Below are 20,990 nucleotides of genomic sequence, written 5' to 3'. Positions count from 1 at the left end.
GTCGAATCTGTAAGTAAAGCTGCGTGTGGGAAGATGGAAACCCAACGCTTCCCTACATGAGAACGCTCAGTTTGCGCGCCACCTTCTGTGTGACTCACAAATAGATGTAGACTTCAGAGGATCACTTTTCTATTACTTAACTGTAACACATGATAATGAATTGCATCATCCTTTCCAGAGACTAAAGTGGACCTCAGAGGATTCAGCACTTTTATGCTGCAAATCTCCTATCACCACATCTTATGCCTGACATGTAGGTTCACAGATGATGACTACATTCACACATACAGCAATACAGAGTGTCTACAGCCATGCTGTTTGATCTTCGGGGCTGTAGTGGAAGTAAGAAGAGCGAAAAAGGAGCACTAAAATACTTTGTGTCATGCTGTCTCCAAGTGTCAGTGAAAGCTAATGCAAAAAAAATAAAGTGTTTATGTGGAGCTGCTGCCCATGTTCATACTCAGACTCATACGTATACAACATATACCTTCATTGTATCAGATTTTTCCTATTTGATGTTATGAATTTGCTTAAGCTTAGAAAGATTAGTGGTGCTGGTTCAATATTAAAGGCAACATTAATTATTAGACAAAAAAAACCTTTGCTAAGACCAGCTAAACCAAGGATTTTAATACTCTAAAAAACACAGTGTGAGGCTTCTGTGCTTTGTATTTCTAACCAGTAGCACCACCATAAGTCAGTCATATTTTACCATTCCCAGTACATGTAATCCAGTTGTTTCCTCCAGTGCTTACCTAGACATTCAAGCAGATCACAAATCACCTAATAACAGCCGATCTGACTGCCAGGCCAGCCTATATCAGCGGTACTTCCTGTTTTTCCATGGGGCTCACTAATTTAAGTTGCTTAAGCTTCCCTGCAGTCGCTGTTGCCTCTGCTACTCGCTCCAGCTCCTTTAATGCTATAACTGACTTAATCAGTGTCATATCGGTTGTCACAGATGCCTGCCTTTTTGTTTTTCCCCCTGGGGTCCTCATGCTGCTGCCCTCACCTTTCCATCTTTGCATATTTATTTGCTGAAATTTTGTTATGGATAAAAAAAATATATATATATATAATATTTATTACAATAACTTAGGTGGTGTCAAAGCAGACTGCTATATTCAGGCTCCATAAACTCATTTTCTTGTAACTAGACAATCATATATAATACTATTATAATACTGTATAATATGTCCTACAGTAGTAATTTATCTGTTAGATATCTGTGTGAGAAACTTTCAGTGAACCGCAAATGTAAAAGAAAGGGTAAATAATGTAATTATCTCATAGTAAGACTTCAATTTTTAATTTTTTTTAGGTTAAATGTCATTAAAATATTAGAAATTAGGTTAATTTTAATTACATTTTAAATATGTAAAGAAAAAGATACAGTTAAACATTAACTGTAAACGATATTATAAAGAGTTGTATCTAAAAAATTCAATGAATCCAGTGGATCAGATAATGTTCCTGCTTAGACATTAAGATATCAAAGCTTCCTCCTTCTTATATGAGTTCTAATGTCACAATTCCAATATATTTTAAGGCAAATAAGGATTATTTATGTTTTTGCATGAGCTGTTTTTGCTTCCCTCAGACCGTACTGTCATACAGCTAGAATATTTTATATATTTTATATGTTGTCAAATCTACTTCTAGTGACCAGCACCTCATGGTAACCTTTGGTGTGAATGGATTGTAAACACCACTTTTGTTACATGAATATAAAACTAAAATGTTCGTCCACCAACTCCACCTTTTATCAAGATCAGCCAGTGAGCTTCAGTCCCAGTCCAGTGATAGAAAACGTAGTTTCTGTGGTATCATCGACACAGAAGCACTGGTAGTTTCAGTTACCTGTGACTTTCTCTCCCACTCTTAATCAATTTAAGTAACATAAAATTACATTAATTACATTACGTTAACACGGTTGTGACTACTTCCTGTTTTATCTTTGCATTGGTGAATATCTCTGCTCTTCTGTCATCTCTGTCATTCCTCACCTCTTCCTCTGAAGCTTCCTCTCAAAGTTTCTTCTTTCACTCTGCGCCCCGTCCACATCCTGGTCACTGACTGTGCCACTCTGACTTTCTCTCTCGCTTTCTCTTTCCTTATAACCTGCATAAGTTCCTCTTCTATTCGTTCACCTAACTGGCTGCCCTCTGCTATCTTCTTCAACTCTTCAGATGGCGTCCACAGCATTTCGGCTCAGTGTGTTCTCCGCGTCCTCATTATCACAGAGGACATGTTGGGCAGCAGTGTCACTGTCCGCCTTCAGAACATGTCCCAGGAGCACTTCCTGTCACCACTGCTGGGAACCTTCTTGGAAGGTGTGTCCGCTGTTCTCTCAGTTCCTGTCGAGGATGTTTTCATCTTCAACATTCAGCCGGATCTGGATGCGGCACCCGGAGGAATCCTGAATGTCAGCTTCTCTGCCGCGTTGCCGGGCGGACATTTCTTTCCCTCTGAGGCCCTGGAGGAGCAGCTGTACCTGAACAGGCCGAGGCTGACGTCACTGACACAGATGGAGGTTAGTCCATGTGCAAAAAGACACACACAGAGGAATCACACCTCTGAGTGTCTGACTTTAACTCCTTCATCACATCACAAAGGCAAAAATGTTGGCAAGCATATAAATACCATTTAACTCTCTCATATGGTGTTTCTCTGGTTCAAAGCATGGTCTTTTTGCTGTATTGAAAACAAGAATATTCTTTGAGATTAATGAATGTACCTTTAATAAGCGCCTTTAAAAATAGCCTTACACTCTTTCAGGCTGCACATGCACTGCATGAAATTATAGGAAGCTAGTTAATAAATATTAATCATTTATGAGGTATAACATTTAATATTTCTTGAAATTATTTATTTTAAAATGTATTGACTTATTAATTCACTTTATTAAAAAGAATGACAGTAAGCCTATGTAACAGAGAAATATTCATTAGCTACACCTGTTTAACTGCACATTAATGGAAATATTGATTCAGCCAAACACATGGCAGCAACTTAATGAATTTACGCATGCAGAGATGGTGAACCCGACCTGTCAAAGTTCAAATCAAGCGTCTGAATGAGAAAGAAAGAAGATTTTAGTGACTTTTGAATGTGGCATTGTTGTTTGTGCCAAATAGGCTGTGTTTTACACTCTGATCTCCTGGGATTTTCCTACACTAGAGTTTATAAAGAATGGTCTGAAAAAGAGAAAATTTCTAGTGAGTGCCATTTGTGTGGGTGAAAAATGCCTTGTTGATGTCACCGCTCACAAGACAACAGGGCAACTGTCAACTCAAATAATCACTTGTTGAAACCAAGGTATGCAGAAGAGCATCTCATCAAACCTTGAAGCAGATGGGCTACAGCAGCAGAATAACACCCTGGGTGCTACTCCTCTCAGCTAAGAGCAAGAAATTGAGGCTATAGTTTACATGGGCTCACCAAAAGTGGGCATTAGAAGACTGAAAAAATTGTTGTCTGGTCTGACGAGTCCCAATTTCTGTTGAAATATTTGATGTAAAGATAATCAAAACGTGTTTTCATCCTGCCTTTCATCAGGGGTTCAGGCTGCTGGTGATAGTATTTTTTTTCCTTGGCACACTCTGTACCAACCCAGCATCATTTAAAGGCCTCGTCTGAGGCTTACTGACCATATCCATCCCTTTATGACCACGGTGTGCTCTTCCTCTGATGGCTGTTTCTAGCAAGATAATGTTGATTGTCACAAAGCTCACATCATCTCAAACTGGTTTCTTGAACACGACAGTGAGTTCACTGAACTCAAATAGCCTCCACATTCACTTCATGGATGTGCAGCTGGCATTGCTGCAGGAACTGTGTGATGCTGTCATGTCAATACGGAGCAATATCTCTGAGGAATGTTTCCAGCAATGAAGAAGACAGCTCTGATGGCAAAAAGTACTAGCAATGTGTAACTAATAAAGTGGCCTGTGAGTATACATCTGAGCTTGTTGGATGTGAACTAGTAATAACACAATACAGCTTCCTGTGGCACATCAGCCATGTGACTTTACAGAACAACGGGCAAATATGACCATTAAATGTTCTCATGCATGAAATCAGGAACACCTGGACAAGCACATCAGTTATGTAATGTTTACACAACCCAAGGGAATCTCGCGGTAAGAGAGAGATAGATAGAAGCAGAAGGAAGAAGGTGAATCCAGAAGGAAATATTTATAAAGGGGTGAGAGAGACACCAGTGGTGAGTGCCTTTGATCTTATCTTAACAGGCACTGTCACACAATCACACATGCACACAGGATCTCAGCTCTTAAGAAGACACAATCTAGTGAATATATCTGGTCCACTGGCCTTAACAGCAAGCAAAAGCTGTAAATATACAATTTGGGAAAGTGACTGGTTATGCAAAGACACACAGCCCACTGCTGTCACTGTGTCCAAGGCAGCATGCTAAATGACTGATAGCTGGGGGGGTTGACCTGTGGAGAAGGTTAAGACTGCTAGTATCAGGTAAATGAAGGTAATATGAATATTTTAAGTACAAAGAACCAAGAAAACTCCAATGTGATAATAAAATTACATTGTTTAAAATGGAATAAATAAAGGCATTCCCATTTTAAATATGTATGTCTAACATTACTGAAGATTACCATTTTGTAGCAATCAAATGATAACTTTCACCAGTCAGAAGTGTGAAGCCACCTAACAAGTCAGTCAGTGAGAAACTCCTTCCCCAAACTACAGGTATAGACTTTTATAACCAGCCTATACATCATAGCAGAATTCAGAAGAAGGCAGGTTTACCTTACCTGCCTGCACATTTACTGTTTTGATTTATGTGCCAGTTTGACAGTAAGTATAATATAGTAAATAAACTTTAAAAGGCTGTGTAGCATTTTTGTTTTTTTGATGCTCCTACCAGTATGACTGTGACAGTGCCTTACAGTATCATGTTTATATAGCCATGAGCATGTTTTAGTATTAGCTAGCATGCTAGCATTCAAAACATTAGCATGCTAGCATGTTTAATTTCTCCTAAAAGAAAAAAACATACTTTTTTTTTTCTTTCATGTTATTATTTCTACCAGTAAAGGTTTTTAAAATACAAATTCAACCAGTAGCAGATACTGATGGTTGCTTAATTTGTTTTTATATTGTTTTTTCAATTTATGTATTTCCTCGTTTGCCCAAATGATACAAATTAAGTATAAGAAACTGTTTTGGCATCTTTCTTCACTTCATCATAACATGTTACAAATTCATTAAACTGTATCTTTATGTCATTGTTAAAAATGATACTTTTTAAAAACTTTAATAATCATCAGGGAGATTTTTACTTAATTAACTTCAGTACTAGGTGCTGTTAATATCTAATGTACTTTTAGTTTAGTTGGATTGTTATAGTGATGCTTTTACTTTGAAGATCTGAAGACTTTTTCCACCATTGCTGAAATAGATCACTGGAACACAAAAACAAGAACGATTTCACCGCTTATAAATATTAAAAAGTAACTTTATTATGAGTGATAAAAGAAGCCCTGAGTGAGGACGCTTGAAAGTCTAAATTGAGAATATTCCTCACACTACACTGTATATGTTTCCTCTTCTATTGCTCCAGGTCCTCCCGTTTGATGACAACGTGTGCTTGCGGGAGCCTTGCCAGAACTACATGAAGTGCATCTCAGTGCTGCGTTTCAACAGCTCTGCCCCCTTCATCTCCTCACCCTCCATCTTGTTCCGGCCCATCCACCCCATCGCAGGACTACGCTGCCGCTGCCCAGTGGGATTCACGGGTGATTACTGTGAGACAGAGATCAACCTGTGCTACTCCAACCCCTGTCTGAACGGAGGGGTGTGTGCCCGCAGAGAGGGAGGGTACACCTGTATCTGCCGCGAAGACTACACCGGTGAGTAGCGAGGGAGTGTGTGCGTGTGCTGTTTGAAAGTGTTTTGTGGAAAAGTCTGTTTTTGTCTGACGAACAATGTGATATATTCATACTGATGATAAACAGTTTGTTTCAAGAAACTGTAGAATAAACCAGGTTTAATATAAGGCTGAGTCATTCTTGCCTTGTCAGTTAAATTTAATAGAACTGATTTATATCTAACCAGCTTAGTCCTAGTCCTTTTTTTCAACTAATTGACATTTCCAGTAGTGAGTCTGCTTTAATGAAGATGTGCTTGGAAAATGAGTGCAGGTCTTATTAGCAGTTCTTCTAGATCAAGCTTTGAGGGAAATCCTTAGAGGAAAGCTTTCATATGCTTGGTTATGATACAAAAACCAGACTGCTTAAAAAGCTTACAACGCTTAAAAAGAAGCACTTTCATCTGCTTAAAAGTGGAAAATTCTACTGCAAATTACTGTTTGTATGTTCCCATTGTGCCTGCATAGATTTCCATGAGGTACTCCAAGTTTCCTCCCACACTCAAACTTGTTAGCAATGATTTTAAATTGTAAAATTTGTATTGGCTCCAGCCTCTAAGTTCACTCTTAGTGAAGTGATGAAGAAACAGTCTATGTTAAGGAAAGTCAGCTATTTATGACTTTCTTATTACTGTATCTTCTTTAATTTTGAATTATGTGTGCAGTATTTCCTGTTTTATTTTGATAGTCTCTCGTTCTGTGTGCATAGAGTTGAGTTTTGCTTGCTCTGTCTTGTTAGTGAGTAATTAGTTACAGCTGTGTACACCTGTGGTCCACCCTCTCGTTATCCTGTGTGTGTAGTTAAGTCTTCAGTTTTTCTCTGTTCTTCGATGTCTCATCATAGTTTGCTGTGTGTTTCCATGTGTTCAGTGGTGTCTGTCATTTGTTCCTCATTCCAAGTTCCTAGTTTCTCGTTTTTGGAGTTTTGTACTATTGTATTTCTTTAGTGTCTGGTAGTTACAGTAAATAAAGCTGCCTCTTTTAGTTACCCCTTTGTTCCCGAGTCCTGCCTTTGGATCCTACCTCTGGCTACCACACAGCGCTACCTTCTGTTATGCAGCAAGGTACTATAGATGTGCAAAGATTAGCAGCTAGCTGTGAAATGAAGTAAATTCTCTGTTGTCCAATCGTCCAGAAGCATCTTCACAGCATCTTCTTCCTCTTTTTACTCTTGTTGCTCTCCCCCCAAACACATCTGGTCAATAAGCAAACTGAATATTCTCACATGGCTTTTAGTGATGCATTTTGGTTCACTTACAGTTCATTTGGATTTTTCTATATGTGAAAGCAAACCAATCCTCAGGGAAAAGCTACAAGTTTAGAAACTCATCAACTGATCTTTTTGTTCCGTAGTATTCACAAAGTCACAGTGATCTTTCGAAAGTTTCAAACCTTCAAATGAAATGCTTTGATTTTTTAAAGTTGGGTCATTATGAATACACATAATAATACAATGATTAAAATGCATATATATATATATATATGCCAACTAACGGAGTTGCAGAAAGGTGCGACAAATAAGGTGCCTAAGAAATACAGCAAGCTGTCCATACCTGAGGCCTTGGAAACTGCCAAGCAAAGACTCACAGCCTTGGCCAGCCGCTTGAGGAGGTACACCAGAGAGATAGAAGGCAGGAGAATAAACCAGCTGTTCTCCACAGAACCAGCAAAGGTGTACTCTCAGTGGCAAGGGAACAATAAGAGAACAGCACCACCAAGGCTGGAGACGGAGCAATACTGGAAGAGCATATGGGAGAAGGACGCAACCCATAACGGCAATGCTCAGTGGCTAGTGGATCTGAGGGCAGACCACAGCGACCTCCCTGAACAGGGTCCAGTAACCATCACAGTGGCAGATATCCAAGAAAGGGTCTCCAGTATGAAGAGTTGGACAGCACCAGGGCCCGACATGGTTCACGCCTACTGGCTGAAGAAGCTGACTGCACTCCACGAGCGTCTGGCAGCACAAATGAACCAACTTCTAGTTAACGAGAGACACCCGGAATGGCTAACTGAAGGCCGGACGGTCCTGATCCCCAAGGACCCCAAGAAGGGACCGGTCCCCTCCAACTACCGACCAATAACCTGCCTCAGTACTACATGGAAGCTCCTGTCAGGCATCATATCGGCTAAGATGAACAGGCACATGGGTCAATACATGAGCGGGACACAGAAAGGAATTGGCAAGAATACCAGAGGTGCAAAACACCAGCTACTGGTAGACAGAACAATCAGCCGAGACTGCAAGACCAGACTGACCAACCTGTGCACTGCCTGGATTGATTACAAGAAGGCCTATGACCCAATGCCCCACAGCTGGATACTGGAATGCCTAGAATTGTACAAGATCAATGGGACCCTAAGAGCCTTCATCAGGAACTCAATGGGGATGTGGCGTACAACACTAGAGGCCAACTCCAAGCCCATAGCACAAGTTACCATCAAGTGCGGGATCTACCAAGGAGATGCTCTGTCCCCACTGCTGTTCTGCATAGGCCTGAACCCCCTCAGTGAGATCATTAACAAGACTGGCTACGGATACCGACTACGGAACGGAGCAGTTGTCAGCCACCTCCTGTACATGGATGACATCAAGCTGTATGCCAAGAGTGAACGAGACATCGATTCACTGATCCACACTACCAGGCTATACAGCAATGACATTGGAATGTCGTTCGGACTGGAGAAGTGTAGTCGGATGGTAACAAAGAGAGGGAAGGTAGTCAGAACTGAGGGGATTGAACTACCAGAAGGCAACATTGCAGACATAGAGGACAGTTACAAGTACCTGGGGATCCCGCAGGCAAATGGGAACCATGAAGAGGCCGCTAGAAAGGCTGCAACCACCAAGTACCTGCAGAGGGTCAGGCAAGTCCTGAGGAGTCAGCTGAATGGTAAGAACAAGATCCGGGCCATCAACACGTACGCCCTGCCCGTGATCAGGTACCCTGCTGGGGTAATAGGCTGGCCAAAGGAGGAGATAGAAGCCACTGACATAAAGACAAGAAAGCTCCTTACCATGCATGGAGGGTTTCACCCCAAGTCCAGCACCCTGAGGCTGTACGCTAAGCGGAAGGAAGGGGGCCGGGGACTGGTGAGTGTCAGCACCACAGTCCAGGATGAGACAAGGAACATCCAAGAATACATTGGGAAGATGGCCCCAACTGACCGAGTGCTCAGTGAATACCTCAGGCAGCAGAAACCCAAGAAAGAGGAGGGAGACGAGGAACCATCATGGAAGGACAGGCCCCTGCACGGTATGTACCACCGGCAGATAGAGGAGGTGGCTGATATCCAGAAATCCTACCAGTGGCTGGACAAAGCTGGACTGAAAGACAGCACAGAGGCACTAATCATGGCAGCACAAGAACAAGCTCTGAGTACAAGATCCATAGAGGCTGGGGTCTATCACACCAGGCAAGACCCCAGGTGCAGGCTGTGTAAAGATGCCCCAGAGACAATCCAGCACATAACAGCAGGGTGCAAGATGCTAGCAGGCAAGGCATACATGGAACGCCATAACCAAGTGGCCGGCATAGTGTACAGGAACATCTGTGCCGAGTATAACCTAGAAGTCCCGAGGTCAAAATGGGAGATGCCCCCAAGGGTGGTGGAGAATGACCGAGCTAAGATCCTGTGGGACTTCCAGATACAGACGGACAAAATGGTGGTGGCTAACCAACCGGACATAGTGGTGGTAGACAAACAGAAGAAGACGGCCGTAGTGATCGATGTAGCGGTTCCGAATGACAGCAATATCAGGAAGAAGGAACACGAGAAGCTGGAGAAATACCAAGGGCTCAGAGAAGAGCTCGAGAGGATGTGGAGGGTGAAGGTAACGGTGGTCCCCGTGGTAATCGGAGCACTAGGTGCGGTGACTCCCAAGCTAGGCGAGTGGCTCCAGCAGATCCCGGGAAAAACATCGGAGATCTCTGTCCAGAAGAGCGCAGTCCTGGGAACAGCTAAGATACTGCGCAGGACCCTCAAGCTCCCAGGCCTCTGGTAGAGGACCCGAGCTTGAAGGATAAACCGCCCGCAGGGGCGCGCTGGGTGTTTTTATATATATATATATATATATATATATATATATATTATACACATGCTGTAAAGATAGGCTGGAGGCAGCATTTGTGTGTTCAAATTGTTTTATCTGCCTGTCATTGGTTTGAATGCAGTGGCCACAGATAAGGTGTATTTTCAATAGGGCTGAACGATATATCGCATTTGCGATAATATCGCGACATGATCAAGTGCAATTTTCTAACCGCAAAGGCTGCGATTATACTGCGATTATATTATACAATTCATGGGCTGCATCCTCCTGAGGCCGCATTTGTAGACCGATTACGTCACAGCGACGCGCCGAAGGCTGTCCAAATTACTACCATATCCCAGAATTCATAGCGCGGCCCAGCCAAACTCCAGTTTCCAGCAATGGCGGCCGCTACTAAGTTTTAAAATTACTCATACTAATCTTTCTGGGTCACAAAATAAACTTTTAACATATTTTCAGGCGAGAAAGTAGTTGTGTAAACATCAAATATCTGCTCGGTTTATCAAGATATCCCATATTTGCAAAAGTGCTTCGACGTTTTCAGAGGCGTCTGCTACCCACCAGCTCGACAGCTAGCCGGGAGCTCGAGGGTTACTGATGCGGCCGAGAACGGCACAACTCCCGGCACATCATTTTCAGATCACCGCGGAGTTTCGCTGCTCGGGTTAAACGTAATATATAAGTCACTTAGACAACCTAAAAATGTTATTGTTGGGCTTTTTTCAGTGTTTTGTTTGTTCGTGAGTAAATCGGTTTGGCTGAGATTAAAGTTATTAGATTAGATAAAATAAAACTTTATTAATCCCCCGGGTGGGTTCCTCCTTGGTTTTCACACAGCTGACTAAACGTCAAACAGAAAACTTATTAAACAGAAGTATGAGACAGTCGAGAATTTACACCAGTGTCTGGTTATATTTTAGATAGCAAGAAGCAGACGGCCGAGTTTATTAAACTCCACCGAGACAGCGGTGACGCTAATCAGAACTAGCCTTCTGATTCAGAAGGCTAGACCGTCCAATTTCACGCCTTTAAACTTTAAAGGCGTGTTTGTGTGTGTGTTTATACAATTGCTATTATGTTTGCACTTTATGTGTAATGTTACTGACTGCAGAGATCAGTAAGATGTGTGTATTTTTTATTTATTAGTTTTATTTATTTAATATTATTTTTTAATTGAATGACTGTCTAGTAGTTCACAGATGTCGAAAAACTGAGTGTGGTAAAGCCACTGATTTTTTTTATGTATATTTCTGCAATCTGCACATTGTACTGACTTTCATTTTAATGTTTACACCAGGGTTCCTTGTCAGCACTTTATGCTCAGATGTTTGTAAGCTAAAAATAAACTATTGTGTATGTTCAAATATACTGTTGTGATTGAAGAAGTTAAATAAAAATGTCAGTCATCAATTCATGCATCACCTCATGTCATCATAACAGAGGTCTGTCTTCCAGGAAAGAACAGTTTAAAATTAATGTAATATAGTATTGGCCATACTATATGATGTATTGCTTGTCTTTGTTTAATAATACAGAAGACAAATACCTTAAAAAATAATCGCATATCGCATCGCAATCGCAATATTGGGGCAAAAAATCGCAATTAGATTATTTTCCATAATCGTTCAGCCCTAATTTTCAAAGGAAAAAACTGCAGTGGAGTGTGTCTTTGTGTGTTTGTCTGTTTGTGTCTGATTCTAGCCTTTAATGCTGCGCTCTGAAAACTAAAACTGACTGTGTGCGTCTTTGTTCATGTCCCACACTGACTTCCGTTTTGATCTGTGCCGTTTTCACTCTTTTGTCATGTTGAGCTGAACAACATGAAAACACACACTCTGCCTCCTGGGAGAGCTTTCTCCTCCTCAGCCCTCTACCTGTTACTTAGTCTTTTGTATTCACACACACAAACACACACATATGCACATGCACGCTAACGCCACTGCCACGCTTACCGTTTTTTAATCTGTTGCCTTTTCATACACACTCTAACACACATACACAGTGCTTCGTTCTTTCTTACCTTTCCAATACACTGGACTTATTTCAACACGACTCAGATTTTTCCCTTCCCTTCATACTGCTGCATTGCTTCTGCTATTGAGTGGATGTGGGAGAGGGTAGAAGCTATGAATGTCAGCGTGTGTGTCTGGGGGATATTTCACATTGCCTTTTATTTCGAATCAAAAGAGAGCTGGGGGAGTGAAGCAACACTTTTCTTTCATGAGAGAGACAGAGTGTTTTCCAAACTCCCACCGAGGCAGACAAGAAAAAAAGAAAAAGAGATGAGGAGAGAGATAGGAAATGAGCAAAGGAGAAACGGAGGTAGAAAGAGACGTAGAGCGAGTGGGAGGGAGACAAAAAGTGGAGTATGATGAGAAAAGGGAAAGAGAGATGGAGAGGCGAGAAAGTTTAAGAAGTGGAGAGAAATTTGTAAAAGATGGATAAAAGGAACTTGAAGAAGAAGGAGAGGTATTAAAAGCACGAGGAAGAGAAAAGATTTTTTTTTATAGATCACTGGATTGCAGATGATACCAGAAAGAAATTGGTAATTGAAATGGAAATAGAAATTTCTGACAGTATGTGATCCATGCTTACAGCGTCCACAGGGGCAGAAAACACATTTAAGTGAGGGGGCACAGGGTGGACAGAGAGAAATGACACAAAGTGTAAAAGATTGGATAGCAAAGAAGACAGCAGAGCGTAAAAGATGAAGGAAAAGAAGGAGGGGAGACGGCTATGGCAGCATAGTGAAAAATTAGGGAGATGGATGAGAATAACACGGACGAGGAGCTATAGGGGGAAAAAATGGAGAGGCATCTATGAGAGAGTGGGATAGAGCGGTGAAAGAGGGAGTGAAGGAAATCAGATGGATTCTGGGCAGTCATTGTTGTGCTTTTCCTGCGTAGGCGTCGGGTGTTACAGTGTCTTGACAATACCCCGGAGCTATTGGGAAGAGGAAAAGAAGGAATACAACAACTAAACAGGGACGAATTGATTCCCAAACTCTCCAGATATCTCCTGACTAAGTTTGTGCTGCTGCTCATTTTTCCATCCTGCCATTATCCATCCCCCCATATGCTCCTTTGCAGCTTTGAATTGGGTTCCCTGAATATCTGTGGATTGCTCACACAGGCAGGAGGTAGGCCTGAGGTTTTGACCGAGTCGGAAAACTTTCTGTTTCCATTGAGGGAGAAACTCAAAAGATCTGAGTCAGGTGTGATCTCTGAAGCACTGTGCTGTTTCTTCAGGGTAGGTGGAGCACAGTATGCCCATCACAAAGCGCATAAGCTGCATCTTTATCATGATTGAGCATCTTCGCCTCCTTCACCAATGAGGTTTTCATAGTACGTGTAACCTCAGGCTAACCTTTCTCTAAACTCCACATTTAACCTCGGGATAAGTCATACTTGACACTTTAAAGGCGGGTTACCGCTGCTTTTTACCCAAGCTGTGTAAAAAGGTTCACACTACCTTTGTGGTGTCAACTCCAGATCTACAGCACTAAGATACTGCATCAGCAGGGGTCGTACTATTCAGCTGAGTACTGAATCCCCAGGGTTAGCCCGGGGTTTTAAATGAAACCATGACACCTTATATGTTAAACCCAGTGGGTTAGAGTCAAGGATTAAAGAATTTTAGATTAAAAACAGGATTTTGTTTGGACTTTGCTGATTGGCCTTTTTCACAGAGGATCTTCAGGTATATCTAATAAAACTAGTGAATCTCCTGCACCCAAGTTTGTCCTGTAACACGACCCTTTCAACCCAGTTTTACCACCTATTTTCTTTTCTTACTGTTACATGTTAAAATTCTTTGTGGAAAAGTATCAATGAACTTAGATTTATAGTCTCTTGTCCCAGTCTTGCCAATGCTACTTCGCTGCGTGCACCACTTTGCCCCTCCACCGAGCACATGCATGGTGACCTTGAGGAAACAAACTAAAGGAGAAACCAGCACAACGGCAAATTACTGCAGTGCTGTAACCACACTGCATTGAAATTAAATAAAGGTCACACACCTTCTAACTACATAGAAAAAATGTCTAATTTCTTTCTTTTTTAATCAAATTTTTGGGGTTGACAAACAAATCTTTGCACATCTATAACAGTGCCTGCCAAGCCAAAGGAAGGGGAAACATTCACAGGTCAATTTCAGGTTTAGGCAAGATTGTTTAGCTGTCTGCCATCATCATTTACAGTGGCCCTCAGAGGTCAAATCCATTTCAATTCAAGAAAACACCAGCAAACAGAAAAAAGCTGCAAAAACGCACAAAACAAAATAAAAGTAGAATAAAAGATAACCAAACTGTCTTTGGGGAGCCAATAATGTGACGGAACAGCTGCAAAAGTAATAAGCTAACAGTAAACGGCTAATAGCAACCAAATATGTATCTGTAGTATTACATGAATTGTGATACTTTGTATCTTTTTCTCTCTCACACCACAGATGATCCATCTGTGCTTTTGCAGCGTTTATCTGTTTGCTGGTGACTCATTAACGGAGCCTTCTGAATAAATTTGTGTTTTAAGAGAAGCGCCCCACATTTTTACCAACTAGCATTAGCATTTAAAATGCTACACTCTGATTCATACCTCTCAAAACTATTTCCCATCAGCCTTCTGCAGATATCAAAGACCTTCTAATTTGAGCTTTAACAAACTTTTCTGTGAACTTTTGTAAAATGAGTTTAAAGTGGGAATAGAAAAATTTTCACCTTACTAGCAAATGGGTAAGCTTCTTTGTACCTGCCATCCACTCAGATGTCTGTCTGGGGAATCCAATACATTTAAGCTTTAAATTCAAACTGCATGCTCCACAGACTGAATTGTGTGTGTCTGTTGTTCTATTTATTTATTTATTGAATTACATTATTTCTTTTACCCTTTATAGTATTAAATGGTGCTCTTAAAAAAGACTACCATCTGAGCATGAAGAGATGCAGGTTGTGGTGATAAAAAGTAGAAAAAAACAGACGCATTGCCACTAACTGAAGTAATTGAATGCTTTTTTAAAGCTTTTACTTCTCTAATCACTTTTCCCAAGGTGACATATATAGCAAGGAAATTATAGTTCTTACCTTTACTTGTACAAAACTCAGCTGAAGCTCTGTTTTTCTATTCATAAAAAATGTAATATTTCTTGCCACGAGCATTCATTTCTTTGAAAAACATGCTAAGCTTACAGTGCTGACAGGGATGTGCAACAGTCATTAACCCTGAAAACAGGAAAAAGACCTCAGCGGTACAAAGACAAGTTCCCAGTACACCTTAAAGGCAGAGATAACAGCTGACTAAAAGAGCGGATATCTGATCCTCCTTACAAAGTGAAAGAAAAGACTCAGAAGCGATAAAGACAGATGCACATTATGCAGATTTAGTAAGATATACTACACCTCGGAGAGCTGGGACATGCAAAGAGAAGATGACAAAAAGAGAGAAATTGGCATGGCTGCAGACTAAAAAAATTTGTGAAAAGATAAAATGGGAAGAGATGGCTTAAGTAGAAATTTAATCTCTTGGTTGTGGGGAAGCAGTTTGTATGTTAGATAGAGGAAATCTGAGAAACAGAAGAGGAGGGTAGGTGATGCAGTAGGCAGAGGAGAGATTAGTTTTGGGTGCGATAAAGAAGATATGCATGTTACACGGAGAAATTCAATCCAGTAGGCAGAGATGGAAACCAGAGCACACACTAAGAACAAATAGGCAATGTTTAAGCTTGTGAAGAATAATCTAAATATATATGGAAGTTTTAGCTTTTTGTAGGAAGTGGAGAAGGTTTAGAGAGAAAAAGAAATGGGATGAGGAGTGAGTGACTAAGAAAGAATGGGTTGCAGCAAGACTGAAGTTCAGGCTATGAGACTAATTTAGTTTGAATTAGAAAAGAGAGAGAATAAAGAAAGGGAGAATGAAGAGGGAGGGAATTAGTTTGGGGAATGAAATGAAGAGTTGAGCATTTAATGCAGAAGAAGAGTGCATGAAATTAATGTGTGTGAGACAAACTGGAAAATATAGAGGATATATAGAACAGATATGAACTAAAGCAAATAATGAATATGGAACACCTCAAGCAGGAGAAAGAAAATTTGAGAAGTGAAGTTGCAGTTTTTTGTAGCAGTAACCTTTAGAGCAGGCGTGCATGGTGCACATCTATCCTGCTGTATCATTGAAAGGAAATCAGTAATTCTCCTTAAATCACTTTGACAGAGCGCTTCATACAAAGAGAAAGAATCTGTAATGTTGCACATTTTGAGGCTCAAGAACATTAACAATGTGCATTAATTATCTTTGCTCATAGTGACCACTCTACTTATTTGGTTTCTTGGTTTTAATCACACCGTTAATTGACACTTACTTATCTTACTTAACTTAATTAACCACTTTTATACACCGGTATAAATGCTGTTCCAATACTAGAATTTCAAATGAAATAGTAAACTACTCATTACATTATAAAAATATTTTAAAGCTGTATTTTGTTTTAAACATGAAAGTGAAAACAATATAAACATTTACATCAATGATGGCACTGCTTTAGTTTTCTGATTTAGTGTAAGGTCGTCTGCCTTTGTTTCTCTCTAGTTAAACATATTTCTCAGCTTCAAATTCAATATCAGTTTTAGACACCAAGATGGACCTTTGTTGCTGTTTATGTGAACAGTTTGAACAGTTTCTATCCTCTAGGAAATACATTTCAAACTGAAGGATGGCAAGAGCACTAAAAACAGCTGTATGACTGGCCTCCTGAACAGCTGGCGTTCTACTGTCCTATATACCTGCTTACTGTATCACATATGCTGGGGGAGAAAGAGCAAAAAGAGGGTTTGGTGAAGAAGACCTAATCTAACCAGAATGCAAACTGAATTAACAATAGAGCTCACAAAAACAGTACACAAATTAAAATTTGATCAAAAGTCTGGTGTGAATTTTAAACCAACAATCTGTGGATTATTTTCTGAGGGGAACATTTCAAATCAAATCAAATCAAATCACTTTTTATTGTCACATCACATGTGCAGGCACACTGGCACAGCACATGCGAGTGAAATTCTTGTGTGCGAGCCCCACAAGCAACAGAGATGTGCAAACACAACAACACAAACGAGCAAAATACAAGAATGGCCAACCTGAAACTAATAAATATATGTACAATATATAATAGTGTATGCATTTCTGGATGTGTATACTAAATATTTTCCTACGTGTGTGTGTGTGTGTGTGTGTGTGTGTGTGTGTGTATACACATTTTTACAAATTAAATAGTAAAAAAATAAAATAAAATAATAATAATAATAATAATAAAATATATAAAATATACAGAGTTGAATATGTGCAAAACAAGTGGCATTTATATACAGTGTGGAGTGCATAATGTTGAAGTTCCAGTAGTGAAGCTGAGGTGTCTATGACGTGTTCAGCAGTCTGATGGCCTGATGGAAAAAGCTGTCTCTCAGTCTGCTGGTACGGGACCGGATGCTGCAGAACCTCCTTCCTGATGGAAGCAGTCTGAACAGTTTATGGCTGGGGTGACTGGAGTCCTTGATGATCCTCCCCGCTTTCCTCAGGCACCGCTTCCTGTAGATGTCTTGGAGGGAGGGAAGCTCACCTCCAATTATCCGTTCAGAGCACCGCACTACTCGCTGGAGAGCTTTGCAGTTGTAGGCGGTGCTGTTGCCATACCAGGTGGTGATGCATCCAGTGAGGATGCTCTCAATGGCACAGTGATAGAAGGTCCTGAGGATGCGGGGGCTCATGCCGAATCTTTTCAGTCTCCTGAGAAAGAAGAGGCGCTGCTGCGCCTTCTTCACTGTTTTGTTTGTGTGTACTGACCACGTAAGATCCTCAGCCAGGTGTACGCCAAGGAACCGGAAGCTGCTCACTCTCTCCACAGCAGCGCCGTTGATGGTGATGGGGGTGTGTACTTCTCTGCACCTCCGGAAGTCCACTATCAACTCCTTTGTCTTTGCGACGTTGAGGGTGAGATGGTTGTCTTGACACCAGTGGGTCAGGGCGCTGACCTCCTCCCTGTAAGCCGTCTCATCACCGTTGGTGATAAGACCCACCACTGTAGTGTCGTCCGCAAACTTCACAATGATGTTGGAGCTGTTAGTGGCTGTGCAGTCGTAGGTGTAGAGTGAGTACAGGAGAGGGCTCAGTACACACCCCTGTGGAGCACCAGTGTTCAGTGTGATGGGGGATGAGGTGATGCTGCCCAGTCTGACCACCTGGCGTCTGTCAGACAGGAAGCTAAGGATCCAGCTGCAGAGGGAGCTGGATATTCACCTAACTCACTATACTCCCAAAGACAGAAGAGACTCAAAGTTAGCACAGACAACTAAAAAGCAATCCAAATGAAAACTAAATTAGTTTTAAAAAGATAAGACGCGACGTCAGACCTGACAAGGAAAACGAATTAAGCGTCAAAGACGAGGAGCTTTAACGATAAGACAAAGACAATATTTGAGGAAAAAACTGATGAGAGGTTGTAAAAGGTGGAATTAAGATCATTTACCACAACGGGGAACAAAAAAGGCGTGGTGGTGAGTATTCTATAGAAAGATGGAGTTAAGAGAAAGAATAAAAGATAAAGAGGAGTTTAAAAAAGTTTCTGGAGAGGGTTAAACTGGGAGAGTATGTGGGAGAAGATAGATTTGAGTTTTGTGGGGAAGATAAAACCAGGCCGGATGGGTGAGAGTGCAGGAGAGGGAGATAATGGCATAAGATAGATTATTCAGAGAGTCACATGTGTTTTAGAGGTCATTAATAGAATAAAAGTGTAAGTGTGTGTGTGTGTGTGTGTGTGTGTGTGTGTGTGTGTGTGTGTGTGTGTGTGTGTGTGTGTGTGTAAGTCAGAGGTAACAAAGAATAAAGTGTTTGCCAGAGCAATAAGACAAGTTGGTTTCAGGAAAGAGCACAGATAGCACGGGAGGAAATAAAGGAAATAGAAACATATAAATACATAACATAATAGAGTAGGTGTAATGGAAATATGTGCATTAAATGGGGAAAAAAACACACTGCAGGGGATGTGATATGTGGAATCGACTAGGCTAAATGCATTAAACAGTGTGAGAGGAAGGAAAAAGGAGGCTAAATTAGTTTTAGGAAGATAAGTTGGGGAGCAGGAGGTAAGAGGAGGAAGTTCACATATCTTGGTTCCTCTCTGGTTTTATACATGTATATAAATAGTTGGGATTTCTTCATGTACCCATAAATGCATGGTTGACAGCTGTAATTCAAAATCATGTTTGGTGATTCGGGCGTTTGCTTACTCTGTAAAGCGAGTGTGTATAGCGCTGGTATTTTTAGGATCCTCTGAGTTTGTTGCCTGATCTGTTTGTACCGTCAGTTTCTTTACATCACAGACCTTCACTTCAGTGGTCCATGCAAAAGTCTAGAAGCAATTATGTGGTTTAATGAATCAGTCTCACCATTAGGTACACTGAACATTTTCTACTTCACTACATGAAACTGATTTAGGTTAAAGCTAAATTTAATCTTGTATAAATCTTATATTTTTGCAGGTTCTTTACCTCACAAAATAAAGTGCCTAAAACAATTTCAAATATAGCTGCAGCTATAACATTTACTTTAATATACAAATAGTTGTTATGGCATATTAAAAATTGTGATAATTTGTCCAGTTGCTTTTGAGCCCTGGAAATTGGGGTTTGTATATAGAAATGACTGTAATTCTTAAACTGTTAATACAATACCATGTTAAAACCAATGAATTCATGTTGAAAGTCTGCAGTTCACAATTTGATTGTTTCATTTAACACCTAGTGCAGCTATAAAAAAGAGGAAAATAAACATAATTGTTCAAGTTCTACTTTACAGTACTACATTTATTTATGTTCGGAAATATATAACTTTGTGAAATATGACTTATTTGGGCAGCACGGTGGTTAGCACTGTTGCCTCACAGCAAGAAGGTCCTGAGTTCAATTCCACGATCAGGCCGGGGTCTTTCTGTGTGGAGTTTGCACGTTTTCCCCGTGTGGCTTCTTTTCGGATACTCTGGCTTCCTCCCACAGTCCAAAGACATGCAGTTAGTGGGGACAGGTCAATTGAAAAATTCTGAATTGCCCGTGTGAATGGTTGTCTGTGTCTGTGTGTTAGCCCTGTGACAGACTAGCGACCTGTCCAGGGTGTACCCTGCCTCTAACCCTAAGACAGCTGGGATAGGCTCCAGCCCCCCTGTTACCCTGAAAAGGATAAGCAGAAAAGAATGGATGGATGGATTTGAATACATTAATTATCTATTTGTTTTTTAGTAATTACTCTCTCAGCTTTAGCTTTCTGAAAGTGTTTTAAAAGTGGATCATAGAAATAAGGACTAAAAAAACTGATGTTACACAAAGCAGTCAAAATCACTCTATGCATCCCTAATAACTACTACATTAATTCATAAAATAACTCATCTGTGCGGCAGTCATAACAAAAGTTACAGTTTCTGTTTACACAGTGATATTTTGATGGTTATTTAAACTCATTCAGATGAGGACGGGAGGGTGCAGAGTCGTAGAAATTATGTATGGCGCAATAAAATGGAGGAATAGAAAATGAAAAAGAGGGCGAACAGAAGAATAAGCAAGAAAAAGCCTAGAGGCTGAAGAGAGAAGGTTAAAGAGAATCAAAAATCAATGTGGGAAGTGATTGTTATCAATGTCCGTCATCTGATCTAATGAAAAAGGAAGAAACAGAGGGGCAAGAGAGAGTTGTGACAGAGATGGCAGCAGATGAAAGTTGAAATGGGAACACTGAAAAAGACCGAACACGTGAAGGAAAAAGGGGAGCAAACAAAAGAGGACAAATGCTCAAGAGTTAAAATTTTCTTTAAAAAAAAAGCTTTGAAAGGGAATACATGTGTATGGGAGGGAAATACAGCTCACAAGAAACAGAAATAAGTCAATACCAAGTAAATTAATAAACAATATAGGGCAGAGGAAGAGAAATACAAAAGCATGAAGAAAAAAAGTGCCTGAACAAAGGAAAAAAGAGAAATTTAGAGACTGAAGAGGAGGAGAGA

The 20,990-nt window shown here is 40.7% G+C and overlaps 1 protein-coding gene across 1 annotated transcript in view; it reads left to right on the top strand.

Moving 5' to 3' along the window:
- The window catches only part of celsr3 (cadherin, EGF LAG seven-pass G-type receptor 3), a 140,702-nt gene that overhangs the window by 23,289 nt on the left and 96,423 nt on the right, over nucleotides 1–20,990 (top strand). The window contains exons 2-3 of the mRNA XM_085344253.1: nucleotides 2,190–2,533; nucleotides 5,603–5,891. Coding sequence (XP_085200379.1) covers nucleotides 2,190–2,533; nucleotides 5,603–5,891 — 633 coding nt within the window. The remainder of the gene's footprint in view (nucleotides 1–2,189; nucleotides 2,534–5,602; nucleotides 5,892–20,990) is intronic.

The sequence above is a fragment of the Diplotaxodon limnothrissa genome, linkage group LG20, assembly GCF_057381915.1.
Source record: "Diplotaxodon limnothrissa isolate DT_005_m linkage group LG20, D_limnothrissa_male_GT1.1, whole genome shotgun sequence".
NCBI classification, from domain to species: domain Eukaryota; kingdom Metazoa; phylum Chordata; class Actinopteri; order Cichliformes; family Cichlidae; genus Diplotaxodon; species Diplotaxodon limnothrissa.
This window is presented reverse-complemented; position numbering and strand designations above follow the sequence as displayed.